This window comes from Rattus norvegicus, chromosome 5 (genome assembly GCF_021556685.1).
Source record: "Rattus norvegicus strain SHRSP/BbbUtx chromosome 5, alternate assembly SHRSP_T2T, whole genome shotgun sequence".
NCBI lineage: Eukaryota > Metazoa > Chordata > Mammalia > Rodentia > Muridae > Rattus > Rattus norvegicus.
In genome coordinates, this window is record NC_141538.1 from 150,045,762 (window position 1) to 150,072,568 (window position 26,807).

The 26,807-nt window shown below is 48.0% G+C and overlaps 1 protein-coding gene across 5 annotated transcripts; it reads left to right on the forward strand.

Moving 5' to 3' along the window:
• On the forward strand, positions 1–25,701 carry Mecr (mitochondrial trans-2-enoyl-CoA reductase). 5 transcript variants are annotated; one of them, XR_015619439.1, is made up of 11 exons: positions 1–204; positions 11,862–11,959; positions 12,745–12,876; positions 15,728–15,871; positions 18,433–18,535; positions 18,876–18,931; positions 19,481–19,583; positions 20,649–20,722; positions 22,960–23,020; positions 23,166–23,238; positions 25,378–25,701. XR_015619439.1 is itself a non-coding variant. In XM_087547772.1 (10 exons), the coding sequence occupies exons 1-10, from the start codon at positions 153–155 to the stop codon at positions 25,533–25,535; spliced, it is 990 nt and encodes a 329-aa protein (XP_087403898.1). In that variant the 5' UTR covers positions 1–152; the 3' UTR covers positions 25,536–25,701.
• Positions 25,702–26,807: the final 1,106 nt, after the last annotated feature.

Genomic DNA, 26,807 nt, shown 5'->3' on the forward strand with positions numbered 1-26,807 from the left:
GCCGGGTTCTGTCAGTGCTGGAAGCGGCATGTTGGTCAGCCGGCGACTGACAGGGGCGCGAGCCCGGGCACCTCTGCTTGCGAGTCTCCTCGAGGCTTGGTGCCGCCAGGGCAGGACCACCTCCTCCTACTCCGCTTTCTCGGAGCCGTCGCATGTGCGGGCGCTGGTCTATGGCAACCACGGGGATCCAGCCAAGGTCATCCAGTAAGAGTCGGCGCTGGCCCCGGGGAGGGAACTGGGGTTCCTGGAGGGTTGAAAGGCGGGCGGCAGCCTGCGAGGAGAAGACAGGGTCCGAAGAAGCGGACTCTGCTGTTCTACAGATGACGAAACCCAGGGAGTGCTTGTTAACCTGACAGTGGTGCTTTCCAGCAGCGGAGGACCCGCGAGGTACAGGTGCAAGAGAGATGGCCAGTGTTTACTGACCCAGATTGGTTTGAGGATTGTGGCAGTCACTCCTTTGTCTAAGTGGATGCTTTCAACTATTTGTCACGGCAACATTCTGGGGATAGTTAGTGGATGCTTTCCCCCCATTTTGCAGATGAGAAAACCGAGGCATAAGAAAGTTAAAATTAACATTTGCCCAAAGTCACCCAGTCAGTGAGAATGGGAATTTGAACACATGATCTGACAGCCTCCTGTTTTTAAATAAGTAATAGGTTATTGTTTCACTGAGGTCGAGGGACTTGTCTAAAGTGACATGACTGATTAGTGATTAGAATAGGTGCTGGAATTCACTTTTAGCTCTTTCTCAAGTGAGTTTCCTTCCAACAAGCCATGTATGCATCACGGCCTAGTTATAATGAGTTGTTTAAACCCAGCTTGATGACGTGTGCCTTTAATCCCAGCACTAGTGAGGCAGAGGCCAGAGGATCTCTGTGAGTTCCAGGCCAGTCTAGTCTGTACATAGTCAGTTCCAAAATCGCCAGGGCAATATAGGGAGACCCTGTCTCAAAACAAACAAGAAAAAAAGAGTTGTTTCATAACCCCAGCATGCTGAGTTAAAAGGATTATGAGTTTGAGACCAACATGGGTTTCATAATGAGCCTTTGTCTCAAAATATATATACACAGTAAAATACATAAACATTTTAAAAAAACACCCTCAAATACAATTTAGCACTTGCTAAGGCAGGAAGGTTGTGAATGTAGAAGTGGCATGTGCCTTTAATGCCTCAAAAACAAACAAAAAGAGAACAATTTGGGTTTACTGACAGACATCTTAATATTATTTCTCTTCCCTTCCTAAGGTCTCCTTGTATAGTCCTGGCTAACCTGGAACTTGTCAAGTAGACTTGGCTGACCTGGAGTTTGTAGTGATCCTTCTACCTCTGCCACCCTCAAAGGTGCCCGCTTCTAATTCTTTTGGGGGGGGGGAGGTGTCTCCTTTTGTTGTATGTCTGTTTGAGATCGGGTCTTACTTTGTAGCCCTAGATGGCCTGCCTCTGCCTCCTAAATGCTGGGATTAAAGGCAAATCTACCCTACCACCCTACCTCCTTTTTTAAACATGGGCTGGGCTCTAATATCCGAGTGCTGGGATTCCTCGTGTGTTCCCCACTGTTCCTGCTCCCCCTCCTTCCTCTCCCCTTAGACAAGGTGTGTCACTGTGTTGCCCAGGCTGGCCTGGAACTTGTGGCCCCTCTTGCCTCAGCTTCTCAAAGAATTTGAATTACTCCTTGATATTCTTCTAACTTGCTCGAGAGGTGGCTGTGGCCAGATGGTCCATGCCCTTGATTTTATCTGGAGCTCCTCTCTGCCTGTCAAAGCACCTAGCCTGTACCGAAACCATTACAATAATTCTGTTTGCTGTGAAGTTAAAAAGGCACCACTCGGGAAGCTGTGGGTTGTTTTTTTGGGGGGGGTTGTTTTGGGGTTTTTTTGTGGGTTTTTTGGGGGTTTTTTTGTTTTGTTTTTTTTTTGTTTTTTTTTGTTTTTTTGGTGGAGGACATTAGCTCAATCATAGCCCTGTGTGCTGTGTTTGTGAAGTGGCCCAGAGGATTAAGTGACCTTGCCAAACCCTCAGCTAAGCCAAGTCAGGGCAAAGAGCGACTCCAAGTTCCCAGATTCCCAGATTGGCACTTTTTCACCTTAGCCCTACTCCAGGCAACCTTCACATTAATTAGTTGGTAGTTCACAGAAGAAATAATGAACTAAGATTCAACAGAATTACAGAAGAGGATATTATAGGCATAGAGGCTTAGAATTGACTAACTAGTCTAAGCTCAAGCATCTTATTTTGATTTTAGGAGTGTGTGTGTGTGTGTGTGTGTGTGTGTGTGTGTGTGTGTGTGTGTGTGTGTGTGTGTACAGCTCTCTAGAGTCAGTTCTCTCCTGCCGTCTTTAGGGAACAGGCGATGGGCCTCAAGCTATCAGGTTTGTTCATCAGTACCTCCACCTGCTGAGCTGACACACCAGCCCCAAGTTGTATTTTGCTCATAGGCAATCAGTCATGTCAGGATAGACACTTCCCTGAAGATTTTGCCACAGTGAGCTGATAAAGTCCTTATGAGCAGGCTTCTGTCTTCAGAAATGGACTCAAAATGAGAGCAGTGTGGTGGTGCTCCCAAAGGCTCGTCAGTTGTCTCTCGTCAGCCTGCTACAGAACACCTGCTCCTGTCATGTTAGCTGAACCCAAAGCTCATCTCATTAAGAAGTGCACCATTCATTGAGTTCTCCCAAGGTGAGGAGGAAGGCCTGGGTGGTTAAGCAGCTGTGTGCAGCGGCCTTCTCATTGGTTTCCTGTTGGTGAGCCAGGGAAGCTGGAACAGACCAGTCTGTCTGCAGATGCCCCCAGGAAAAAAGACATCTGCTTTTGCCTTCTGTGTAGACCCCTAGGCATCTTCCCAAGCTTAGAGCATTCCCTTCAGTCTCCACTCACTGCTCAGTCTGTCACCTGTGCTACATTTGGAAACTCTTTCTGGGCTCTGCCTCTGAAGTGCTCAGTAGGTCTGGGGTGGCCTAGGTTGGCCATTTATTTAAGCTTCTCAGGCCTCCAGATGACTGATGCCCAGCCATTGTTGAGAAGCCGTGCCTGCGGATAGATGGCCAGGCAGTAGGGATCATCCCTGGTCTGGCCTGACCTTCCCTTCTTACTCAGATTCAGACAACTTTGCATGTGGGCTGAGGCCAGTGGTGAGATTCCCCTTTTAGTCCTGTGTGAGGTTTACAATACCCATAGCCACCGAAGAATCAAGTGTTCTTTTCCCCATCCTAGTGACTGGGCATCTCAGGGTCTGGTGATCAGTAAAGTCATGAAACCATCCAAATCCCAACAGCAGTTCCTGCACAGGTGTGTGTTGTACTGTGGGCCAGTGCTCTGGGAGTGGGGGAGAGAATAGGGAAAAGTATGAAATCAGGCTGCAGAATCTTACAGTATTCTGGAAACTTCAGAGGTGGCCATAGCCACTGTTCTCTGCGCAGACTTCTAGATTCTGTACCACAGAGGTCTAGTAACCCAGATGTCCTTTTCTTGCCTCCTCCCTACATCCTCCTGCTCCTCCCCTATCCTACAGAGCATTCCCTCAGAACATTGCTGTTCTCTTAAATGCTAGTGTGGAAATAATTCTCATTTGTTGTATACCCACCAAGTAGCAATTGTTGAGCTAAGTTCTACATAGACTGTGTTATTCAGGTGGAGCTGGGGTTGAGCTCAGTACAGCGTCCTTGCCTAGTGTGCACAGGGCCCTGAGTTCAATCCTAGGCATCACAAGTCAACACCACCCAGGTGAGTTCACTGGAGTTTAACTCAGGAAACTGAGCCTCAAGAAGACTCAAAGTCTCTTGCCCAAAGGACAGCTAGAATGCTCTTTCTTAAAGTACTTCATGGTTGGTGGAGGAGTCCCTAGCACAGGAAAGGGCTGAAAGAAGCAGTTACAGTCATCCGAAAGTTCCCCACCCCGGAGGGAGAGATGGAGTTTAAAATTCGGATGATAGCTTAGAAGAGAAAGTAAAATTACAGGTCATTCAGTGGCCCTGAGTTTTCTGTTCCTTGTGAGAAGGGCAATCCTGCTCTGGGACAAGGGAGATAGATACCAGTCTCTGCCTTCTTCCTGGTTCCTGCATCCAGCTGGCATGGCTGCTCACATCTGTAATCTGAAGTGGAGGCAGGAGCATCAGGAGTTTGAAGCTGGTCTTGGCTATGTAATGAGTTTGAAGCTAGCCTGGGCAGGCTCAAAACACCAAAAGAAACCAAGTCCCTGCTTCCTAACTCTTGACTTCTTACCTGCCATCTGCAAGATGAACCCACAGTGGGAAACCTTTGAGTACAATACCCTTTCTGACTTAAGACAGATGGAATTTAGGGGGCCCAGGTTATGTTGGCAACGCATTCTCATTATAGGATGCTATTCAGTCTTAAGAGTTCTTCCTATGCTTGATGTCAGTGTTTAAAACGGAAATTCTGCAGGAAACTTGGATCTTAAATCATAGTATTTTTTTAATTGGCATTTAGGTTTGGTGCCCTGTTGGACTTTTGCATAGTCAAAGATGAAGTGGATATGGTGTTCAGTGATACAGGAAACTAGCCAGCACTGGTTCTTTGAAGGGAAGTAGGTGCTCGGCCCTGAAGATTCAGAGGCAAGAAATTTATACCTTTGCCCCTAGGAAAGCCCCAGTCTAGTCCAGGAGTTGGGCCACTGTAGCCAGTGGGATAGATATTATGATGTGTTCAGAATGTAATGAGTATCCCCTTCTGACCTTGGGGAGGCAGACTAACCAGAAGTCTAAGCCCCACGGGAGAATGAATAATGTCATGTGAGAGGAACGTCCTAAGCAACAGAGGCTATGAGTGTAGAAGCCCTGAGGGCCTTAGGTCATGTAGTAACTGACCCAAGGTCATGGGATTCACACTCACTGTGGACTTCACATCATGCCCCACTGCCCTAGTTTCTTCCTAGTTGCTTCAGAGGTGAAATGTGGCAAGCATACTGAATCCCAGGTAGGTTAGAGGTTTTCCCTACATCCTGGGCCTCTGGGAGGGAGATGTCACTCAGTGTCGCTCCAAGTCACATTTCTAACTGTCCTATCACATGTTTCATGGCCTTTCCCACCAGGAAAACCAGAAGGCCCCTTGTTTTAGAAGCAAATGACATAATCATACTAGCTTGAGAGGTTTTGCTGAGGACTATGTGCAAGAGCAATAGTCCACGTTCCAATCCTTCCTCTACCGCTGAGCATTTAAGTGAAGAAGTCACTGGCAGTCCCTCCTCTTTGAACATCACCTGATAAAGCAACTGTGTTGAGAAGAACGGCAGTGGCAAACATGCATGCTGTCCCCCAGGCTCTGTGCCAGTAACAGAAAGGATGCCTTTATAGTCTGTGGTGGTTTGAATAGATATGGCCCCCCTAGGCTCATGTGTTTGAGTGCTTGCCCATAGGGAGTGGTACTATTAGAAAGTGTGGCTTTGTTGGAGTAGGTGTGTCACTGTGGAGGTGGGCTTTAAGGTCTTATATATGCTCAAGCTATGCCTAGTGTGACCCAATCTCCTGCTGACTTCAGATAAAGATGTGGAACTCTCAGCTCCTTCTCCAGCACCATGTCTGTCTGCATGCCACCATGCTTCCCATCAAGACGATAATGGACTAAACCTCTGAAACTGTAAGCCAGCCCCAATTAAATGTTTCCCTTTACTCGAGTTGCTGGGGTCATGGTGTCTCTTCACAGCAGTGGAAACCCCAAGACATAGCCCATTCTTCCCAAACAGCACTCTTTCTTTCCAAGATAAGGCCTGTGTTAAGTACCTTTCTGTCACAACACATGTATGAGATGATGGTCAGACTCCATTTTGGAGGTTTTAGTCAATGAGTAGTGCCAGTGCTTCCAGGTAGGGACATGCACCAACACTGTGCATCCCAGCATGAGTCACAGAGGAAGCAACTAGGTATCACAGTGACCTGAAGACCTACCCCTAGGTTCCACCTCTTACCCACAATACCCTGGCCACCAAACCTCTAACACAGGGACATGTATGCTCTGAACTATAATGGATTCCTCTCAGCACAATACTGCACACATGGAAATGGAGATACAACTCCATTTTTCAAGCCGTCCTTTGACAGTTCTATGAAAGTCAAACATCACTGGACTACGTGTTCCAGCTTCTTAGGGTGCTGAAGCAGAAGACTTGCTTGAGTCCAAGAGTTAAAGGTTAGGCTGGGCAACATACCCTCAAAAAAGGCGGCCAAGGGTTAGCAGAAATTGTGTTTGATGGACCAAAAGATGAGTCCCAAGTCGAAGGTGGGCAGAATCACCTCGAGGCAGGAAAGCCAGAAGAGGCCCAGCAAGGCTGGTGAGTGACAAAGAGCTCTGGTCCCTAAGAGTCCAGGACTCCTTCATCTCTCCACCAGCTAAAGTCACTAATAGTCCCTGCTATGGGTCACAGGCCAGGAGCTGAGGAACCATCTTTCTCCCATTTGTGACTTGTGTGTTGTTTGTTAATTAGTAAAGTCCCAGCATCCTAAGCACTTCACTAAATCACAGAAAGCAACCTACTAATCATGAGGACTATATACAGACACAGGAGGTGTCAGTCACCTTTGCCCAGTACTACAGGAGGACACATTCCTGCCTCATGTGCTGAGCAGATGGGGAGGTCTCTAGTCAGTGATGTGCTCTCTCAGTCAGGCCTGACTAAAATTATTTGCAGTGACGGAGTGAAAGATGAAAGATAAGAACAAATGATTGCTGATTAAACATGGGGGCAGGACAGAGGGCTCACAGAGCAGGCCGGTGTCTACCTTACCCAGCAGACAGAACTGAGGCAGTCCCCAGGGGACTAGGCTCTTTCTTTCCCCTCTCAAAAGACCCTTTCTTCTGCCTGCTTTTGTTTCTCTTGTACTTCATATGGCATCACAGGTGTACAGCCTGAGCTCAAAGGAGCCATTGTGACCTTATCCAGCCTGGGATCTGTCGATTGAGACAGTGGCAGCTCTCGAAGTTGCCTGGCGCCGTCATCAGACTCACAGGAGAAAGATATGAACAGTACTTGGCGGTGACTTGCAATATAGCCAGGTTGTATTTGGGTGCCTTATTTGAGCTCTGCACCACAGCCATCATTCCCTTTGGTGAACTTAAACAATACAAATGGAACAGGATTCTATCGTTGCACCAAAGGGCCAGCTCCTGGAATTCGGGCCCAGCCCTGTATTCCTTCTTGTCTCAGCAGCGGTATCCTTGACGACGCTGTTAGAGCTGTCTGCAGGAACAGTGTCTGTGGTATTGATGGCATTCCATGAGGGCAGGCTGGGGCTGGTCTTCCTGATGAGATGCAGCTGGACCAACAGAGCTCACCCCAGGCGGGAAGCAAGTGTGGGACCTGCCCCCCACCACCACCCACTGGTGGACGCAGCTTCCACTTCCCAGAGTCTAACTTCTGCCCTGCTGTCTCTGCCCACCTTCTGCACTCCTCTGTGAATCTCTGCCAGGCTTTTCAGGAGCCAAATGAGACCAGGGATATTTTGTAGTCCAATGTCCTACCTACTCTTGGGAGGTAAGCAGGTCTGTGAAAATCATGTTCCAGTCAGAGTAGCTGGACCAAGCCTCCTGGGTTCCTCTACTGCAGGACTTCTCAGGGCCTTCATGGTGTCCGTGTGTTGACTCTTAGGAAGGGGATTGGCAGGCAGTGTTCCTCAGATGTACTGAATCCTAGGGAAAACTGATGTCTGCTAGGAGAATCCCCAAGTCTGGTTTAAGAACTTGCTAAGTTTTTTAAGCCAGCTAACTTAATTTCTCTGAGCCTCAGCTTTCTCCCTTTTTAAAACTAACATGATGTGATGCCCAAAGTATAAGCATTGGGAAGACTAAGAAACCTGTGGATGCAGATTGGCAAGCTTGGGAAGACTGTCAGCTGTCCTTTTGTTGTCCAGTCTGGTGGCCAGAGTTACTAAGTTTTAACACACGGCGGGCTGGCAGCTCTGTATGTCTAGTCAGAGCATCGTCTGTTGCCCACCCCCCAAGTCACAGCCATCAGACTTCAAATGCAGCACCTTTGTGCTCACTGCCAGTCCTTCATCTTTCCTCTGTTTGCTCAGCCAGGGATCCAAACTAAGCCTGGGAGCCATCACTCTTATGCCACGTTCCCTCACTGGAGAGGAGCTGGGACCCAGATACTTGTAAATCACAGGGAGAAATTAAGGACCTCCCAACCCATCCCAGTACACACGCACACACTCACACCAGATAACTAAAAAGGGTTCTAGGTTCCCAAGTCTGAAGGATCCAGACCCAAACTCCTTTGCATAGTTCCAGGAAGTCTGAAAACTGATGGTTGGAAGGGAAGCAGATTGCTGCTGTCTATTCATCTGGTGTGAATACCCATGCCTCTTGATGTAGGAGTACCTGACCACAGGACTGCCTAGCCCTCCGGGGAATAGATAACTCTGAAGGACATCAGATCCCAACAACTCCAGAAAAGAGATCTTGAACCTATGTCTTGATCAATTAAGAAACATACATGGAACCAGGTGTGCTGGTGCACATCTCTAATCCCAGAACTTGGGAGGCAGAAGTAGATGGATCTCTGTGAGTTTGAGGCCAGCCTGGTCTACAGAGCAAGTTCCTGGACAGACAGGAAAACACTGTCTGAAAAACAAACAAAACAAAAAAACACCCACGGAGAGACACAATGCACTAAACTCCCATGTGATGATCTTAAGTGCTACAGTCACTCCTTCTGCCTACCATTTCCAGCGGACAGCAGCAGAGGAAGAGCGTGAAGACATCTTAGGGGAAGTAAAGTTTGAGCTGGGTCTTGAAGGCTGAGATGAATTTTTCATTTCTCAGAGAAACTGTGGAAATGAAATCCTTGCTAAGGGAGGAACGTGTAGAAAAATGTGTAGGAAAAAAAGAAAAGCTGTGTCTAAGGAGCTTGAGCTCCTGGGCTTTGTCAGCTTACAAGAAAAGTCTGATTATCTGTCAGGATGCAGGCAGAGCAATGGGGATAACTCAAAGAGGCAGCTAGTCTGCAAACCTGCTTGCTCGGGGCTGGACTTTTCTTTGGGATATAGTCTTAATACCTAGCCTCTCAGAGAAGTATCACTGATGGCCTCCCAGGGAGGTCCACTGGGGAGGCCCTGGCAATGCCAGCCACTCTCCCCTCTCCCCTCAGGCCAGTGTAGCAAGGCAGTCTCCAGGCCAGGTCAGGCTAAGGCTTGGTTTGGAACGCTTACCAGGTGGCTTCTTTTAACATCTGAAGGCCAGGTTCAGATCAGATCAACCACCTACCACTGTTAGCAGCCTGAGTGAGTTATTTACCTCTTCTGTGCTTTTGTTCTCAGCTATAAAAGCAGAACAATAGTCTGCAAGCTATTGAAATGGGATGGAAGCTGGCCGGCCTATAAAGCACTTGGCAGGGAGCCTGGCTGGTGAACACTCACTGGTAAGCAGCTGTTATTGTAGGGAGGACCCTCCCTCCTCCAGCTGCACACACACACACCTTAGCATTACATTTCTTTTGCAAAGCCTTTTCAGCTGTACTTGTCCCTGGTTTCCCACTCATTTCTGTGGAGAGTTATTTAGTTGGTTTTGGTTTTTTTTGTTTTGTTTTGTTTTGTTTTTAACTGATTGTTAATCACAGTGAGACCTGGCTTTTCTTTGAGTCCAGTGTTCCTAACTTATGTGCTTTTTTTTTTAATGTTCCCCAGATTCTCTGAAGTTCTGGTAAGGCTGTCAGAATTTCCAAACTCATCTCTAGATGTTGATGTAGAGCCATGTAAATCAGTGTCAGCTTTGACTCGCCAATGTACACTTCAGAATCTCCAGAAACTGTGCTCCCTGGTCGACATGGACTATTAACACGTCCCTCACAGAAGTGTTACGTGTAAAGCTCTCAGCACAGAGCCTGGTGGAGAGAAGAGCTCGGTAGAATATGCCTCTATTGTCACTATTAGTATAAAACATTACTTGAAAAAAAATCACACTTTTAGCCTAAGATCATGCCGTAGGTCTAATTAAAAAGGTGAGATTCTGGGGAAGGCAGGTGAATTACCTCAGCTCAGTGTGAGGATACTGTGACACCATGCTAGGAGCCTCTGGATGGCAATTATATATGATTCTGCTAAGTAAATGCGAGGAAAATTATTACTTTGTAGATACATTTTGGCAGAAAAGCATTGCATTACCTTTCAGGAAAGGAAGGAATTTGCAGTCATTGAAGTCACGGGGCCTCGCTGCAGTGATGGGAGCTGTCTAGTCAGCAGGTGTTCTGCCTCATTACACATCACGTTGACACAGGCTATAGGCAGCTGAGAGGTGATAGCCTCACTTGCCTCCATAAGCTTCAGCTAGAGGCAGGCAGGCTTTTAGGACCTTTCCCATTGTGATTGAGGGGTGGGCTCAGCCCATTCTGTGCAGGGCCACCAGGGAAAGAGGTCCCTGAGTGCTATAAGAAAGCAAGCTGAGCAAGCCAGTAAGCAGCCCTCCATGCCTCTGCAGAAATGATGGCTACTCCAACTCCAGGGGATCTTACCCCTCTGCCCTTCACAGACACCTGTACTGAGATACACAGATAAACACACAATTTAAAAAGTAAAACAATAAAGAACATTTACCTTGAACACTGGCTGCTCTTGTAGAGAATCCACATGGCTCACAAGATTTAACTCTAGTTTGAGAGGAACCAGCACCCTCTCCTGGCTTCATACACAGGCATACATGTGGTACACACACACATAAGTAAAACACTCATACACATTGAAAACTTTAGAATATAAAGCACTTCAGTTTTTTGAGATAAGGTCTTGGTACAAAGCCCAGGCTAGCCTCAAACTCACCATTCTCTTGCGAATCAGCCTCCCACGTACTGGAATAGGGGTTTATCACTACACCCATCCCAACAAAAGTTTTGTTTTTTTAATAACAAAAGTTCCCTCCAAGTCCCCTGGCAGGTCTTTCACATGTGTGGGGTTTCCATGTATGTGCTTGCACATGTGTGTGGATGAGCTAGCCCATACAGGCAGGTATAGAAACTGGTGGTTGACATCGGGACGTCTTCCTCAGTTGTTTCTTCATCTTTGAGACAAGGCTTATCACTGAACTTGGTGATTACATTTTCACTAAACTGACTGACCATGGCTCTGCCTGGCTCTGCTTTACCTCCAGCTCTGGAGTTCCAGGGACTGGTCTATATGAGTGCTGTTACATGAGTGCTGAGGACTGGAAATCTGGTCCTTGTGCTTCACAGAAAACCCTCATCGCTGCTAGAAGGGACATAGTTCAAACCTTTGTCACAAGTAGCCTAGCTCAAAGAAGAAATGTACTCAGGGTGCCCAGCCACCTTGTGGCAGAGCTTGACATCAAAGTCTCCACCCGCACGTCCTTTCTAACAGACCAAAACCCCAGCCCAGAAAGGCCATCTCCCTGGGGTGTGAGTCATAGTCTGAGGAGACACTTCACAGACACAGAGGTTCTCTTTCTATCACTTCACCTTTGCAGTAAGGGAAATATCACCTTTGCCCTTGTGTGTTGGGGCCGACAGAACAACACATGGACAGGGCTGACCCAGTTTCCCAGGCATGCCTGTTTGGAAGAACCACTTGGGGGTACCTTCACCTGGTGGTGCTGGTTCACACATCAGCAGCGGCTGTATTAATGGTGAGTGCACTGCAATCTTAGAACCAAGCAAGTTGTGGCCAGGCCAGCAGAAGCTCACTAATGCTTCTGTCCCCGACATTAAGAGGATACCAAGATTGATCCACTGCAGTTGGTAGGAGCCTGTGTTCTGTACTGGTCCTCAGAGAACCTCTTTCCTATCAGAACCAGATTCCTAGGCACACATGGCAATGGAGGCATGTTGCTGACCTACTTTAGGAAGACAGTTTGAGCAGAAGACACTTAGTCTTAACTACTGACAATGTCTTTCTGTGCTTAGACTGAAGAACCTGGAGCTCACTGCTGTGGAAGGATCTGACGTCCATGTGAAGATGCTGGCAGCCCCTATCAATCCATCTGACATAAATATGATCCAAGGTAACCTTGGTCTCTGGAGCTTATGGTAATTGGCTCAGCAGCTGCCGCCTTTCTGCTGCTCCTCGGGTAGAATAGGAAATGCTCAGGATTAGCGGTAGCTGTCTCTTAGCAGCAGTGTGCACTTTCGGCTGCTCTCTGGCCAACCTCTAAGCATGAGGTGTGAGAGGAGAATTATAAAGGTGGTAGCCCACCCTTCTGAAGAGCCTGTGACATGCTAGACTCCTTTCTTACTTGAGCTTGTTCTTGTGGTAGTCCTGTGCTCAAAGAGTTTTAGTTCCTGCAAAGTCAAGAAAGCAGAAGGCCAGCGCTTTGTTAAGTGGACAACTTGTGAGGAGGACAGGACCCTGATGAGCTGAAATGTGACTGACTGCAAAGTCTATGCCCTCCAGAGTCTCAGCCGAACCTGGTGGCATGATGGCATTACTTTCTGTTACCATGTTAAATACCATAACCAAAACAACTTATAGAAGCAAGTTTTGTTTCAACACATGGTTCCAGAGGGTTAGTCTGTAATGGCAGGGCACAGGCGGCAAGCACAGTGGCATAAGCAGGGAGCTGAAAACTCACATCTTGAACCCAAAACATAGAGCAAGCACTAGAAATGGCACAGTGCTTTGAAGACTTAATTCTACCCTCATCGATACACTTTCTCAGCAAGACTGAGACCTCTTTCTCGACCTCCCCAGAAAGTGTCACCAGCTGGGGATCAGGTGTTCAGATACATGAGTCTGTGGATGACACTTTATCCAAGCCACCACATTCACACTCTGACTTCTCTCTCCCAGGGAACTATGGCCTCCTTCCCAAGCTGCCTGCTGTTGGAGGGAATGAAGGTGTTGGACAGGTGATAGCAGTGGGCAGCAGTGTGTCTGGATTGAAGCCAGGAGATTGGGTGATCCCAGCAAATGCTGGTTTGGGTGAGTGTCCCCAAGGGGTGAGCAGCCATTTCTTCCTTCAGATGCTGGCTCGTCTACTCTGCAGATGCACACCCACTAGCTCAGTGCAGCTAAGCAGTGCGGGGTTCATTGTTAAGGTAATAGGCCACCCCAGCCTGTGGTGTTGAATCCTGTTTGTTGTGCTCTGGAGGGACATACCTATGTGTACATCTATCTCCTTGGCTCCTGGTTGATTCGAGCTTTGAGTATCTGATTCCCTCCAGAAGGCTCAAATCTAACTAAAGTGTCAGGAAGGCAGACACCTTTTTTTAAAAAAAGAAGAAAAGAAAAGAGTACCCTGAGGCCAAAGGAAGCAGAAGTAATTGTGTCTGTTCTGACTGAGATGTTTGTGAGGAAACTCCAAGTGAGACTGTGGAAGAGAATCATTAGAACAGGTCCAGGGTGGGAGAAGTTGTTAGGCAGAGATGAGCCAAAAGGCATTTCCTGTGAAAGAAGTAAAATGAGCAAACATCAGGGTAAAGTTGGCAAATGGAAAATCCAGTGGGGCCTCAGCCAAGGATTTGCCTATGGGAGCAGTTACATAAGAAGGTTCCAGAGGTGGAGTCGGGCCACATGGGGTATGGCCCTGAAGGGCCAAGCTGAGGATAGCATTTTGTGTATATATAGAAAGGAGTCGTTAGAGTGTTCTGCTTCTCAGTTCTTATGTTTTCAAGGCACGTCCATTATCCAGATGGATCTTCACGGGAGCCACAAGAGGGTAGTGTTCCCAGATGAATGAGGTGGCCTAAGGTTGGAGACACTTCCCCAGAGAATGAAGTCGAGACCAAAGGAAAGGATAAGAGAGCTTTAATAAAGTAGAGATAGGAAGATAGCGAGCGGGAACACCACACCAGAAAAAACAGAATTGGCGCCTCTCAGCTTTGTCTGTTTCCGCCTTTATTAAGGTGGGTGTGAGAACTGCTTTCTACCCAGGATACACTGAGCCTGGGACATGAAAGCAGCCTCATCGTCTCAGCAAGCTGAAGAAATAATTAACCCACATTTTGTTTCTGTTGGCGTCCCCACCCCGACCCCCACCCCACCCACACAGGGTCCACTTGGCTGGACTCAAATTGAATGCACCTGCCTCTGGCTCCCGAGGGATGGGATTAAAAGTGCATGTGCCACTATGCCCTGAGTATTTGCCAGCATACACATTTGTGTACTGTCAGGCTGTCTGCCCTGCCACTGGGATGCTAGGGCATGCCACCCAAGGAAGGCAGAACATTCTGTGACAGGGCTTCCAGCCTGTGTTCTTCCAGAAAGAAACAGAGATCGGTGTTGTGGTTCTCAATTTCCTGTGTATCCAGACACCGCTAGGAACCTGGAGTAGTCCAAGGATCTGCCCTTCCCCTACTCACCAGGCAGGAAAGGGGTGGCTGAGTGTGAGGCTCTTTACAACAAAGCCCTCCACCCTCCACGCCCACGGCCTTTGATGAGGGAGACAGTCCTTGCTTGTCCGAACTGCTTCACTCTTATGGCAGATGGGAATGCATGCACCTTACTCGGGGTGAACCAGGGATTAAATACCTTTTGCAGGAGGGGATGCCCAGGAAGGGAAGCTCATTGGCTACACACATGGGCCTATCTAGACACCCCCATTAGCATGGAGAACTCTGGGTCTTATGTTTAGTGGGGTGTCATGGATACGTAGATTTCCTGGGGTTTTGAACCTGCTTCAACCCTACCACTTCTTCTGTCTACCCCACAAGCATGCAGTGCCCTTGGAAGCCCAAAGAGGGTGTCTGATCCCCTGGAACTGGAGTTATAAAGTTGTAAGCCAGCATGCGAGTGCTAGGAAGTGAACTCAGATCATTTTGAAGAACAACCAGTGCTCTTAACCACAGAGACATTTTTTTCCAGCTCCTTTCTTTTAGTTTTTAACTTTAGGGTGGTAAAGGCTGTTCTGTGTGACCTCAAACAGTATGTGTTTGAGATAGCAGATAGCTGTCTGAATTGACTCTCAGATTTACCATTAGCCTTTTTCTACTTTTGGCCATGAAGACACACTATACTACACTGGCCGTCATTAGTTTACTCTCCAGTCTGAGACCCCCTCTGCTTTGTTCATTTTCACAAAGTAATGGTATGCGGTGAAGATCGACTATGGAAACTTGAGTGTTTGGATCTTGAGTTTACCTCCCTAATTCCCTAACACCTGGCCCAGTAGGATGGCAGACAGTATCTACCCAGACCAGCATATGAGCATCTGAATCTTGGAAAGCAAAATTTACTCAAACATAAAGGGCGAGAGAGCCCAGTGGAGTCTTGTCTCCTGTGTTTCCCACTATACTCTGCCAGGACTCTTAGTTGCTTTATTATTTTACATCCCCATGCATGTAACTGTCCACAAAGACTTAAAGACCATGTGTTGGTATCAGGAATTACCCCTAGCAGTGATACCTTTTGGTCACTGTTGCCATGGCAACGGCCATACATTCCCAGAAGACCTTTTGGCTCAGTTTGTACCTCCACCTGGGAACCTTTACTTCACATTCCAAATAAAAGGCAGATTCCCTGCCCACTAGGACTCTTTTTCTCTTCTTTCTCTCGTCCCTTCCCTGTCTCCTTACCCCATTAAAATCTCACCACATGGAACCTTGTTGGTGTTGGTTTGGTGTGCTCTTTCCCCACAGGTGCAGCCGATATTCTGATATTATTAATAACTGGTATCTGATATTAATATCTGAGATTTAAATAACAATACAATGAGGTTTGCTCTTTCCTCCAAGGCTTCCTCCCAAGTCTGCTATCCTTGATGCCCTTGTACCATGGAGTGGGGACTGCGTGTACAGGGGCTCTTCTCTCACTACCCTGCCTCATCCTGACTCAGGAACCTGGCGGACTGAGGCGGTGTTCAGTGAGGAAGCGCTGATTGGAGTCCCTAAGGACATCCCTCTCCAGAGTGCTGCCACCCTAGGTGTCAACCCCTGCACAGCCTACAGGATGTTGGTGGACTTTGAACAGCTACAACCAGGTAGGAAATTGCAAGCTGTAGGAGCAATCTCGGGGAGCAACCCAGGGTCTTCCAAAATCCTGGCTCAAAAGACTTGAGAACTCACTGGTACACATGGCAGGGAGAGGGTCCCTGGGGCAGTGACAGGCTCTAACCTGAGTAGGTCTTACTGCTCTTAAGTAAAAAGATGTTCAATGGCTTCCTAGAAAACACTCAGAGGTGACACACTGTAAGAAGTGCTGGTCACATTCCCCAGAGCTGGGGCTGGAATGCTGTCACCCAGGAAAAATGTGCTGAGCTATGCTAAGCTTTAGGGACACAAAGCCAGGGGAGACAGACATAGTCACTGTTTTCAATGAAATGCTGAACTCTGTGGTAATAGTTCCACTCAGCACTTCACTCACATGAGCGCCTTTGCAGGCATCCTCCCTGCAAGGACCACATCTTCAGAGTGGTTCAGAAAGGGCTCCTGGTAGGGATTAAGAACCCAAGCCCCAGGTCTTCAAGGTCTGACCCAGGCTTCACCTCCCCCACACAACCTAACTGCTCACCCATATGGAGAGTAGGGGTGCCAGAGACTCACTACAGTAGTCTCCATCAGGGAAGGAGCAGAGACCCAGAGAAGTGAGCGGTTAACACACAATCACTCAGCAAGTAAGCAGCCAAGCAGCCCGAGCTCCTCTGAAAGCAGAGGCCAAGCTGGCGCCAGGACAGGCATTTTGTTTGGGAAGTGGTGCCTAGAAACAGGAGTGAGGGGATGGGATAGCAAGACAGGACAGAAGCAGAGCCCGTTAAGGCCACTTATTGCTGTCAGCAGCCTGGCCTCAATCTTGTTAGGGATCCCCTCATATTCTTCATATAACACACTGTAGAATTAATCCCAGAAGACAGAAGACTGGCCAGTTTGTTTTTGTTGCTTCTGGAGGCTTTGTCTTGTTTACAGTTCTGGGAATAGAATTGTGGCCTGAGACATACTGAGAAGTCAGTCTACCTAACTCACCTTTGCCCCAGCCCAGCCTTCCCACTGTGTGAGGATCTCTATATACTGCTTGTCTAAGCCACACAGGGCTGGGGAAATCACCTACTGCTCTTCTCTCATGCCATTGAGGAAACTGAGGCAAGAGCTGTTGGACTATGATAAAATTAGATAGCCACTGACCAAGATGCTCGCCATGATGGGCCTAGGCGCCTTTGGTAGAGAAAGGCAGGCATGATGAGAGACCTCTGCTGGAGTCCTGGTATAGCCAGCACTGGACACTTCATCTCATGTCCTGGTCCTGAGGTCACTCCTGATTAGGGCAACCCTGTGCTTAACAGAGCCAGCCTGATTCTACCCTCTGTAAGTATCAGCAGCTCACCTCTCCACTTTGCTGCCTCAGGGCTGATGAGGCTAGACAAATTCACGACCTGACCCAGAGCAAGAATAAATGTCACTAGAACATAAGCATAGATGAACACAGATAATGGAAACCAATTTTGGCAGCCCAATACTTGCCTTCACTGTCTTAGTTATTATCCTTAATTCCTGTACTCCTCCACTCTGAGTGAAACAGATCAATGCTGCTGTCTACCTACACAGTTGGTTGAGAATGCACTAGAGTGATAGGTTGGAGCCAAAGCAAATGAGCATCCTTGACCTAGGAGCCTGCCTCTAGCTATAGCCCATTCTGCACTGACTCCTGCTGCCTTTCAAAGCCAGACACTGTTTCCCAGTCAACAGGGCATCTTTCTGCTCATTCGGCTTCATTCAGAGATGCTCTGATAGATGCTCTCAGGCCTCCTTTTAAAATAGTTGTTAAAACTGTTTTAAGAGGACATGATGTGGCTCGTCTTGTTTAGTTACAATCACTGGTAAATCAGGATGCAACCAGGCTCCACTGTGTACCAGAGCCCACACCTCTCTAGTGTGACACACTACCTGTCCCACTGTAGGGATATGGATATAGCTCAGTGATTTTTATATATTTACACACACCTCTCTCTCTCTCTCTCTCTCTCTCTCTCTCTCTCTCTCTCTCTCTCTCTCTCTCTCTCAGTGATAGAGTACTTGCCCGGTATGCTCAATCCCTAGGTTCCATCCCTAGCACCATAGAGCAAAAGCAAACCCTCTGTAGGGCCCTGGAGCCTCCCATTTCTTTCATATGGCTCTCATCCATTTCAAGTGCACCGTCATTAAATAATACACAAGGGAATAAGGGATGGCCCTCCCTCAGGACTGAAGGATAATGATAGATATGGACTGTGTACAGCTCAGTGTAGAACTCAGCCACATCCTGAAATACCAGAGTCTTCCCTCTGGGAGCACACAAGAAGGAACCTGGGAGGGCTTTATAACGGAAGCCACAGTTCAACTGAACTTAAAAAGGAAGAGAACCAGAAAACCATTTCAAACCAGAGACATGGCCTCAGCATGGGCCAGTGAGATGACTCAGCATGCAAAGGTGCTTGCCACTGAGACTGACACTTGAGTTCAGTCCCTGAACCTACATGGTAGAGAGAATGCACTCCTGTAAGCTGTCCTCTACTTGCATATAGACATGCACATACCAAGTTTGCAGGGCTTGACATGGTCTCTTCCACAGGGGACTCTGTCATCCAGAATGCGTCCAACAGTGGAGTAGGGCAAGCAGTCATTCAGATCGCCTCAGCCCTTGGCCTAAAGACCATCAACGTGATCCGAGACAGGTACTGGGAGGCCTAATCCTCATGTCCCTGTGCACACCTACATCTCCACTAGATGGTGCACATGTGTAAGCATGAGTGGCTGACTGCTGACTGCAAGCATTCCGCAGGGCAAAAGAAGTCCCTGTGAAAGTCTGACATAGATGACAGAATGAGGCAGAAATGGTCCTTACTGAAGAGTCAGTCAGGAGTGTTGGAGACTTGATGTAGGGTAACCACAGTTCCACGTAGGAAAGCCTTGGTTTGTACTGGTGTATGAACTCTCCAGCCCTGTCCGCTTGCGTGTGTACACTAAGCACAGTTGTGAAGGAGGTGGGGCAGGCTTGTGGTCTCTCTTTTACAGATGAGAAAGCTCAAGTTTCCAAGAGAGGAAGCAGCTTGCTCAGGAAGACACGGCAAGTCAGTAACAGACTTACCTTCTTTCCATTGTCCCCTCCAGTCCCTTTAAACCTCAGTGTGCTCCAGTGTGGCCAAGTCACTTGAGTCTGTTCTCATGAGGGTTGGTACTTATTTCTACCCCTGCCTGTGCAGCAATGATGAAAAAGTGGTTCTGTGTGCCTGGACCAAAGAGTCCAGAGCCACTCTGCACTAGAGTGTGTTTGCATGATACCCTCAAACCCTGGAGAGCAAGAGGAAAGAAAGTGGTGTCTGAATAGAACAAGGAAGTAGGATAGCTCTTCCCTAGGCAGAGATGGCTCTAGGGTATGTGTCCTCGTAGGGTTGTCAGACTATCTCCCAACCTGGCTCTGACCAGGGAGAAAATGAAGCAAGAGCTGGTAGAGCATGATTAAGTTAGGTGGACAGCTCCTGCTTGAGGTCTGGCTTAACCTCTCTATCCCTGTTCTCAAAACAGAAACATGTTCTTGGGGCTGTGGAAAGGGGTTTTGGGAGCTGGAGGGAGGGAAGTTAGCCAGTGTGACCAAAGCCCTGATTGTGTTTGGTTTCCAGACCTGACATCAAGAAGCTAACTGACAGACTGAAGGATCTAGGAGCTGATTATGTCCTCACAGAGGAGGAGCTAAGGATGCCCGAGACCAAAAACATCTTCAAGGTACCTAGCCTGGGTCTAGAGAGGTGTGTGAGCAGTTAAGAGCACTGTTGTTCTTGTAGTCCCAGCACCCAGATGGTGGCTCACAACCATCTGTAACTCCTGTTCCAAGGGATCCAACGCCCTCTTCTGATCTCTACGGGGACCAGGCACACACATGTATAGAGACAAACATGCAGGCAAAACATTCACATTCACATACACAAAATAAAGTCTTCAAATTTTTAAAAGTAAAAGCCAAGATACCCAGATAAGAACACTCCCCCCTGCATCACAAGCCATCTCCCTGTAATTACAAACTCTGGGTCCCTGCTCTGCTCTGCAAACCATCTTCTCTTCTGGAAGGGACAAAGTTCACCCAACTGTACTCTGGGGACAGCATGTGGTAAGTGCCCAGACATGGAAGAAGGCCGAAGCAGACAGACTTTAGGAAAGCCAGTTTCAAACGTGTGTGGTGTGCTCCATCAACCCACGTAGCAGGGATGAGTCAGAGCTGGGTGAGGGTCTGAGGAAACGAGGGCATGGAGAGAGAAAGGAGAGAAGCTCCTAAGCCTCTGCCTCACAGTTGCTTGACATCCCTCAGAAAAGCTCTACAAAGTAGCTGACATAGATGTTGCATAGATGAGGAGCTGCCAGCCTCAGAAGCACATCACCACAGAGTGGTGAGGCTGGTCCCCATGGCTCTGAACTCAAAACCCATACCACTTCTGAGCATCCACCCCAGCAGACCTAGTCTGAGGCCTTTTGCACTAAAGCTTATGGAAGGACTATATACCCATTGTTGAGCCCTGGACAGCATTGCTGAAGTCGAGGTCACCCCATCGTATGTAAACTTCTCTGTTCCTTGACACTGGACAGAGATGCTGCTTGTCTGTGCTTCCCAAAGTCCTGGGATGGACAAGAGGACGAAGCTGCTAAAGTCCTTCCCAGACAGATAATTGAGCCCAAAAGTCATGCACACACCATTTCCTTGTCTTGACTCAGCGCTTAGGCCTCATAGTGCTGCTGTAGCAGCTTCAAAGCCCACATCAGCCGGTAGTGCCTTCACCATAGCTTCCTTACTTTCAGGACCTGCCGCTGCCCCGACTGGCTCTCAACTGTGTCGGTGGGAAGAGTTCCACAGAGCTGCTCCGGCACCTAGCGTAAGTCCCTCAGCCTGCAGGTCTCCTTCAGGAGAGCTGTCTAGGGACATGTATGAGTGAAGGCCAGACTAGTAGATGCTGACAGCAGCGCACAAGGACATCTTGCTTTCTGGCCTGCACTGTCCAGCCTCGTCTCTATCAGCCTTTTCTACCTCACCCCTACCCCCAGGAACCCAGGAGTCACCTACTGGTGTCTTTAAAAGTCACTCAGTCTAAACTAAGTGGCTTTGAAATTGTTTTACTGTCTTTTAAAACTAGAATTGATATGGAGGAAACATTACATCTGTTAGATATTTTGAAACATGAAAGTGCTGAGGTGGGTCTGGAGAGATGGCTCAGCGGTTAAGAGCACTGACTGCTCTTCCAGAGGTCCTGAGTTCAATTCCCAGCAACCATGTGGTGGCTCGCAACCATCTGTAATGGGATCTGATACCCTCTTCTGGTGTGTCTGAAGACAGCTACAATAGCTGCAGTGTACTCGCATACATTAAATAAATAAATAAATATTTTTTTAAAAGTAGTGGGAGATCAGAAGAGACGGGCATCCTATCGACCCCCACCCACTGTGGAGAAACTCCACTCACTGTGTGCTGTTCTGACCAGAGGACACTAAGAAATACTTCCAGCTAGAACATGACCCCTCCACAGTGACTCACCCAACACCACAAGCTCTGAGCTGAAGAAGTGGCTAAATAGCTGAGGTGGAGCATAGCCTGGAACAGATGAGCTACACAGCTGTGCTAGGGTCAGCCTCCGGCATGCTAAAGCACATGTTCCATCACTGAGCTATGTTCCCCCACCCCCACAACCCCATCTTCATTTGATACTTTAACAGATGAAGCCCAGAGAGGGTAATCACTTCATTCAAGGAGCAGTTGACAAGGCATGTTATAACTACAGATCATCCATATTCAGGCAGCGAGCAGCCTGAGAGACTGACTGCAGCCTCCATGCAATTGTCAAAAGAAGAAGTGGTCAGTGTGGGCACTGACATTAGGAGGACTGGGTTCTAACCCCAGCTCTGCTACTTTTTAGCTGTAGGCCTGTGAAAAGTTAGGCAAAACATGAAGACCCAAGCTTTAGTCTCCTCAGCTCTGAAATGGGTGTAAGAGATATGGTTCTGCCTCTGCTGGGTAGTGTAAGGGACAGTGAGGTGATGCAGACATGATGGGCTTCAGCTCTGTCCTGTAGGGCAGACATCAGTCTCCCCTGATGTTACTCTGATAATTCATGGAGATAGTATAGGTAAGATGCTTAGAGCTGTGTCTGGTCTAAGGAGAGAGGGCTTGCTTCCTTAGTACTTATTACTTGATTGAGAATCATCTGAGGGGATTAAGACCAAATTAAGCCATGCTTGTGAGGTAACCCTGAGATGTTGGCACTCGGGAGGCTAAGGAAAGGGAGTAGCATGAGTTCAAGGCCACACTGAGATAGATGCCAAGTCTGAGGCAGCCATACAATGCACAGATATAGTCAGAGAAAGGCACAGAGAAAACATTTGGAGCCTGGAGATACAGCATAGAGCATGTGTTCAACATGTGAAGACATAGGTTTCTCCCCAGCACTGTGATTAAAAGGTAGGTAGTAATACAGCAGTTGACTCTATTATGTCCTTTCCAGTTTTCCTCAGTTTCTCTAAAAATGTGCCTCAGGTCATCCTTTGTCAACAAAACTCCTAAGAGTCAAGGAGCAGGGACAGCAAGGAAGGTTAAGTCTAGCTCATGATAGCCTCACCAGTTCATTGTAAGAAATTACATTGGAGCTGGGCAGATTGGCACTTGCCTGGAGTCTCAGCTGAGCAGGCAGGTTACACCTTAAGATTCCAGCCTGTGCTACATGACAAAGACCCCGCCTCAAAAAAAGAAACAGAAAATTACAGCTGTGCCATGCCTGCTTGACTGTTGAGAAGGTATCTGTCAGACTGCAGGTACCAACCAACAGAGCCCCTTCTGGAAAGGACACTCCTCACTGACCACATCACTCCTTAGCTGAAGAGCTATTCATGGTGCTGATCTTTAGAGTGAGCATTTACAGAGAAGAGAGAGGCTTGAACTATTTTTATTACATCACGTAAGATCACACTTGCGTAGCAAGTGAAGCCCAGACTGAACCTGGCCTTGAGCTCTTCTGTCCAGAAAATTCAGCAGCAGCAGCAGCAGCACATAGCCAGAGCCTACCTGGGTGGGGTAAAGAAGTGTCTTTACCTGAACCCACTCTTCATTCTCTGGACTCTACAGGCCCGGAGGAACCATGGTGACCTATGGAGGAATGGCCAAGCAGCCTGTAACAGCCTCTGTGGTAAGCTGGGGACACCTGCATACCAGGCTTAGCTGCCTCTTTCCTTGCACTGACTGCAGTTGTCTAAATTCAGGGGAATCTATACCTGAAACAATGCTTTAAGTTCTAGTACTCAGAGCCTCAGTGCATCTTTTTGTGTCCACAGAGTATGCTCATTTTTAAGGACCTCAAACTTCGTGGCTTTTGGTTGTCCCAGTGGAAGAAGAACCATAGTCCAGGTGAGTGGCTGATGGCCTTAATACCAAGAGTCATAGGAGCGTAGAGCCTAGTATGGCTGCAGAGTGACCAGCTACTCTAAAACCTGCAAAGTGACCAAGTCCTCAACCTCAACAGGATTAAGGACCTTACATAGTTTACCATAGTCATGTCAGCAAATTACTTCAAGATGGAGCCAGCTAGTCCTTGGCACAGAATCTGGTGAGATGGATCAGCCAAGGTATACACATGTAATCCCAGTCCTCAAGAGGCTTAGATGAGAGAGTTATGAGTTCGGGGCCATCCTTAGTTATATAACTAGATGCTGTGTCAAAAAAAGAAGGAAAGGGTTGGGGATTTAGCTCAGTGGTAGAGCGCTTGCCTAGAAAGCTCAAGGCCCTGGGTTCGGTCCCCAGCTCCGAAAAATAGAAAAAAATAGAAAAAAAAAAAAGAAGGAAAAACAAAACAACCAAAAAATAAAACCCAAAACACCCAATTCACATGGTGCTTTCAGCATCACCAGATAGATCTTGGTGGGCCTGGCCTAGCTGGGAACTGTGGTAAGTCAGGGGATCTCTGCCCTGGTGTGTAAGCACTGTTGGTGTTAACACTGTTGAGCCATCTGACGGGTTCAGAGCCACTAAGTCAGTTATCCACCACTCTCCCATCTATGGAGGAGCTGCTAGAGTCAGCACAGGCCTCTGATTGCTACGGTCCAGCTCCTGATGAGGAGCCAGGGCAAAGAATAAAGACTGACATGGGATTGGCTAAAGGGAAGTGGTGGCATACACCAGTGTTCTGAGTAGGAAAAGCGCATCAGGAGAGTGAGGGGAAGAGCTGGGGGTTACTTGGTAAAATGCTTGCCAAGCAAGCTTAGAACCTGAGTTCAGATCCCCAGTATCCATATACAAAGCCTGTGCCCCAGGACTACAGAGAGAGGAGAGGGGAAAAGGTAGAGTAGCCCAGCCTATAGCCAAATCAAAGAGTGTCAGGTGCAGTGAGAGACCGTCTCAAAAAGTAAAGGGGTCCTGAGAATGGCGGCACACACCTTTAAACCCCAGTACTTGAGAGGCAGATGCAGGCAGATTTCCATGATCTACACAGAGTTCCAGGCAACTCAGGACTACATAGTAAGATCTTGTCTATAAATAAAAAACGTGACTGAGGGAAGACACCTCAATCAATATGTGGTCTCACCCACACACATATACACTTAGAAGTACATATACTACACCCAGAGTAAACATTTAAAGAGAGCGGGACCCACTTCCACACAGGGCAGGTTCTGACACCTACCTGGAGGATCAAGTCTGGTCTTGGACTGAGAGAGCAGGTTCTGACTGGATTACAAACACCTAGCAAGCCTCTTTTCTTTTCTTTTCTTTTCTTTCTTTCTTTTTTTTTTTTTTTAAAGTCCATACTCTTGCCTTGAAGATAACTGGGGAGCCAGCATGGCAGTGTTTTTTGTTTGTTTTATGAGAGTGTGTGTGTGTGTGTGTGTGTGTGTGTGTGTGTGTGTTTTTCAAGACAGGGTCGGGCTGGAGAGATGGCTCATCAGTTAAGAGCACTGGCTGCTTTTCCAGAGGTCCTGAGTTCAATTCCCAGCAACCACATGGTGGCTCATATCCATCTGTAATGGGATCGGATGCCCTCTTCTTGTGTGTCTGAAGACAGTGACAGTGTACTGCACTCACATACATAAAATAAGTAAATAAAATAAATCTTAAAAAAAGAAAAACACTTCACAGCCGAGGCCTTCACCTCAATTCCTACACTATGTTTGGCCCTCAGCAAGAGGCAGACCCAGGAAGGGATTGATAGTGACTGCCTCAGTTGAGGAGTCTAGTGGAAGCCCAAGGCTGCCAAAGAGAGCTTTTCCTCAACTGGTCTGTTGCCATCAAGCAATGTGCCATGTACTCTGCCTTCCAGACCTCCTCCGGCTTCCTCAGTTCAGTAGTGCTGTCCTGTCTGCCATTTAGGGCCAGACCAGCTCTTCAGTCCTGTCCTGTGGATGAGTTACCATAACTGTCACTGAGAAGGGCAGTAGTCACTGTCCACCCATAGTTCATAGGAGCACTCTTCATGAGTCTGTCTTGTGTTGGCACTTGGCCATCTCACCAGACCTTACCTGTTGTTCCTTGTCTGACTTGCCCCTCCTACAGATGAGTTCAAGGAGCTGATTCTCATTCTCTGCAACCTCATCCGCCAAGGCCAGCTCACAGCCCCTGCCTGGTCCGGGATTCCACTGCAGGACTACCAGCAGGCTTTGGAAGCCTCCATGAAGCCTTTTGTGTCTTCGAAGCAGATTCTCACTATGTGATTACTCCAGAGGACCAGGAGGAAAGCAGGAGAGGCAGGCCAGCAAGATTGGCTGGCTGCTGGCCCTCCATGAGGACTCCAGACTGCCTCACCCTCACTGCCTCTTCCTACCAGGAGGGTGGGAGGCCAACCCCAGGGTCCCTAATAAACCCTGGACTTCCCAAGTAGAGGATGAAGAGTACAGTCATGCCTGTGGAGGAATGATGTGCACCTGCTCTGCCTCTCTACCTGGTGCCCAGTCACTGCCTGACCACCCTGAAAGTAGAGGCTATGAGACTGCTGCTAAGTGCAGAAGTCACTCTCTACCCTTAGCATCGCTGAGTCTGGCAGAAAGGGAAAGGTGGCTAACCTCTCCTGGAGTGTGGGGCTCTGTCCAGGGCAAGGGGATCTGCTGCCTGGGTGAGTACAGGCTGAGATCATTAACACTTCAGAGAACACAGGATAGCAGGTGTCTAGGCCACCTTCTGGGAATGACACTTGTAACTAAGAGAATAAACATCACACCTGTGGTTCTCAGCCAGGGCACGGGCATTTCTAACCCCAGAGGGACACTTTTTGCTATCACAGCTTGGGGAAGGAATTATTTGCCTCAACTGGGCAGAGATCAATACTGTTAAATATTTTACAGCCAGTTATAACACACACCTGCAATTCCAGCAATTGGGAGGCTTAAGTTAGGTGGATTGCCGTAAGTCGGAAGCAAGACCGTGTCTCAAACAATTTTCTTACAAAGGCTACTGGTGAGATAAGAATGCTTATCTAGCATGCATTAGGCCTCGGATTCCATTCCAATAACTGCTAAAAGGACAAATACATTGCACAGGACCAACTCCCACAAAGAATCATCCTGCCCAGATGTTCCTAGTGCTGCTGTTGAGAACACCTGCATTAAACCCCAGGTGGAGCCGTCATGACTGGCGCTAAGCAGAAGGCACGCAGAGCTGTAAACACCTGAGTTCTGGGCAAGGCTTGTTTGAGGTACGAGTTGACTGAAAAATAAGTTGGTTTCATCTGAGCAAGAAGTCCAACTCTCAGATGTTTGCTTCATTTGCCCAAAGCACAACTTGAGGTTGTCACCTTTGTCAGCTGACCCTCTGTACCTTCAACTGAGATCCTTATTCAGGGAGCATTTAGAGTGCCCAAAGCTAGCAATGAAGGATATGCTAACTCCAGGGTGGGTTAGCCTCGTAAGACCATTACAGCGGTAAGGGCAAAGCTGTGAGGGACAGAGGCTCTGTCGAGGAAGGACTCGTGGATTCAGCACTCTTTGAGG

Coding starts and splice junctions, on each gene's coding strand:
- Mecr (XM_087547772.1), top strand. CDS start 153: ATGTGCGGGCGCTGGTCTATGGCAACCACGGGGATCCAGCCAAG. Junction 23,021..23,165: donor AGCCTGTAACAGCCTCTGTG/GTAAGCTGGGGA, acceptor TTGTGTCCACAG/AGTATGCTCATTTTTAAGGA. Junction 23,239..25,377: donor GAAGAAGAACCATAGTCCAG/GTGAGTGGCTGA, acceptor CCCCTCCTACAG/ATGAGTTCAAGGAGCTGATT.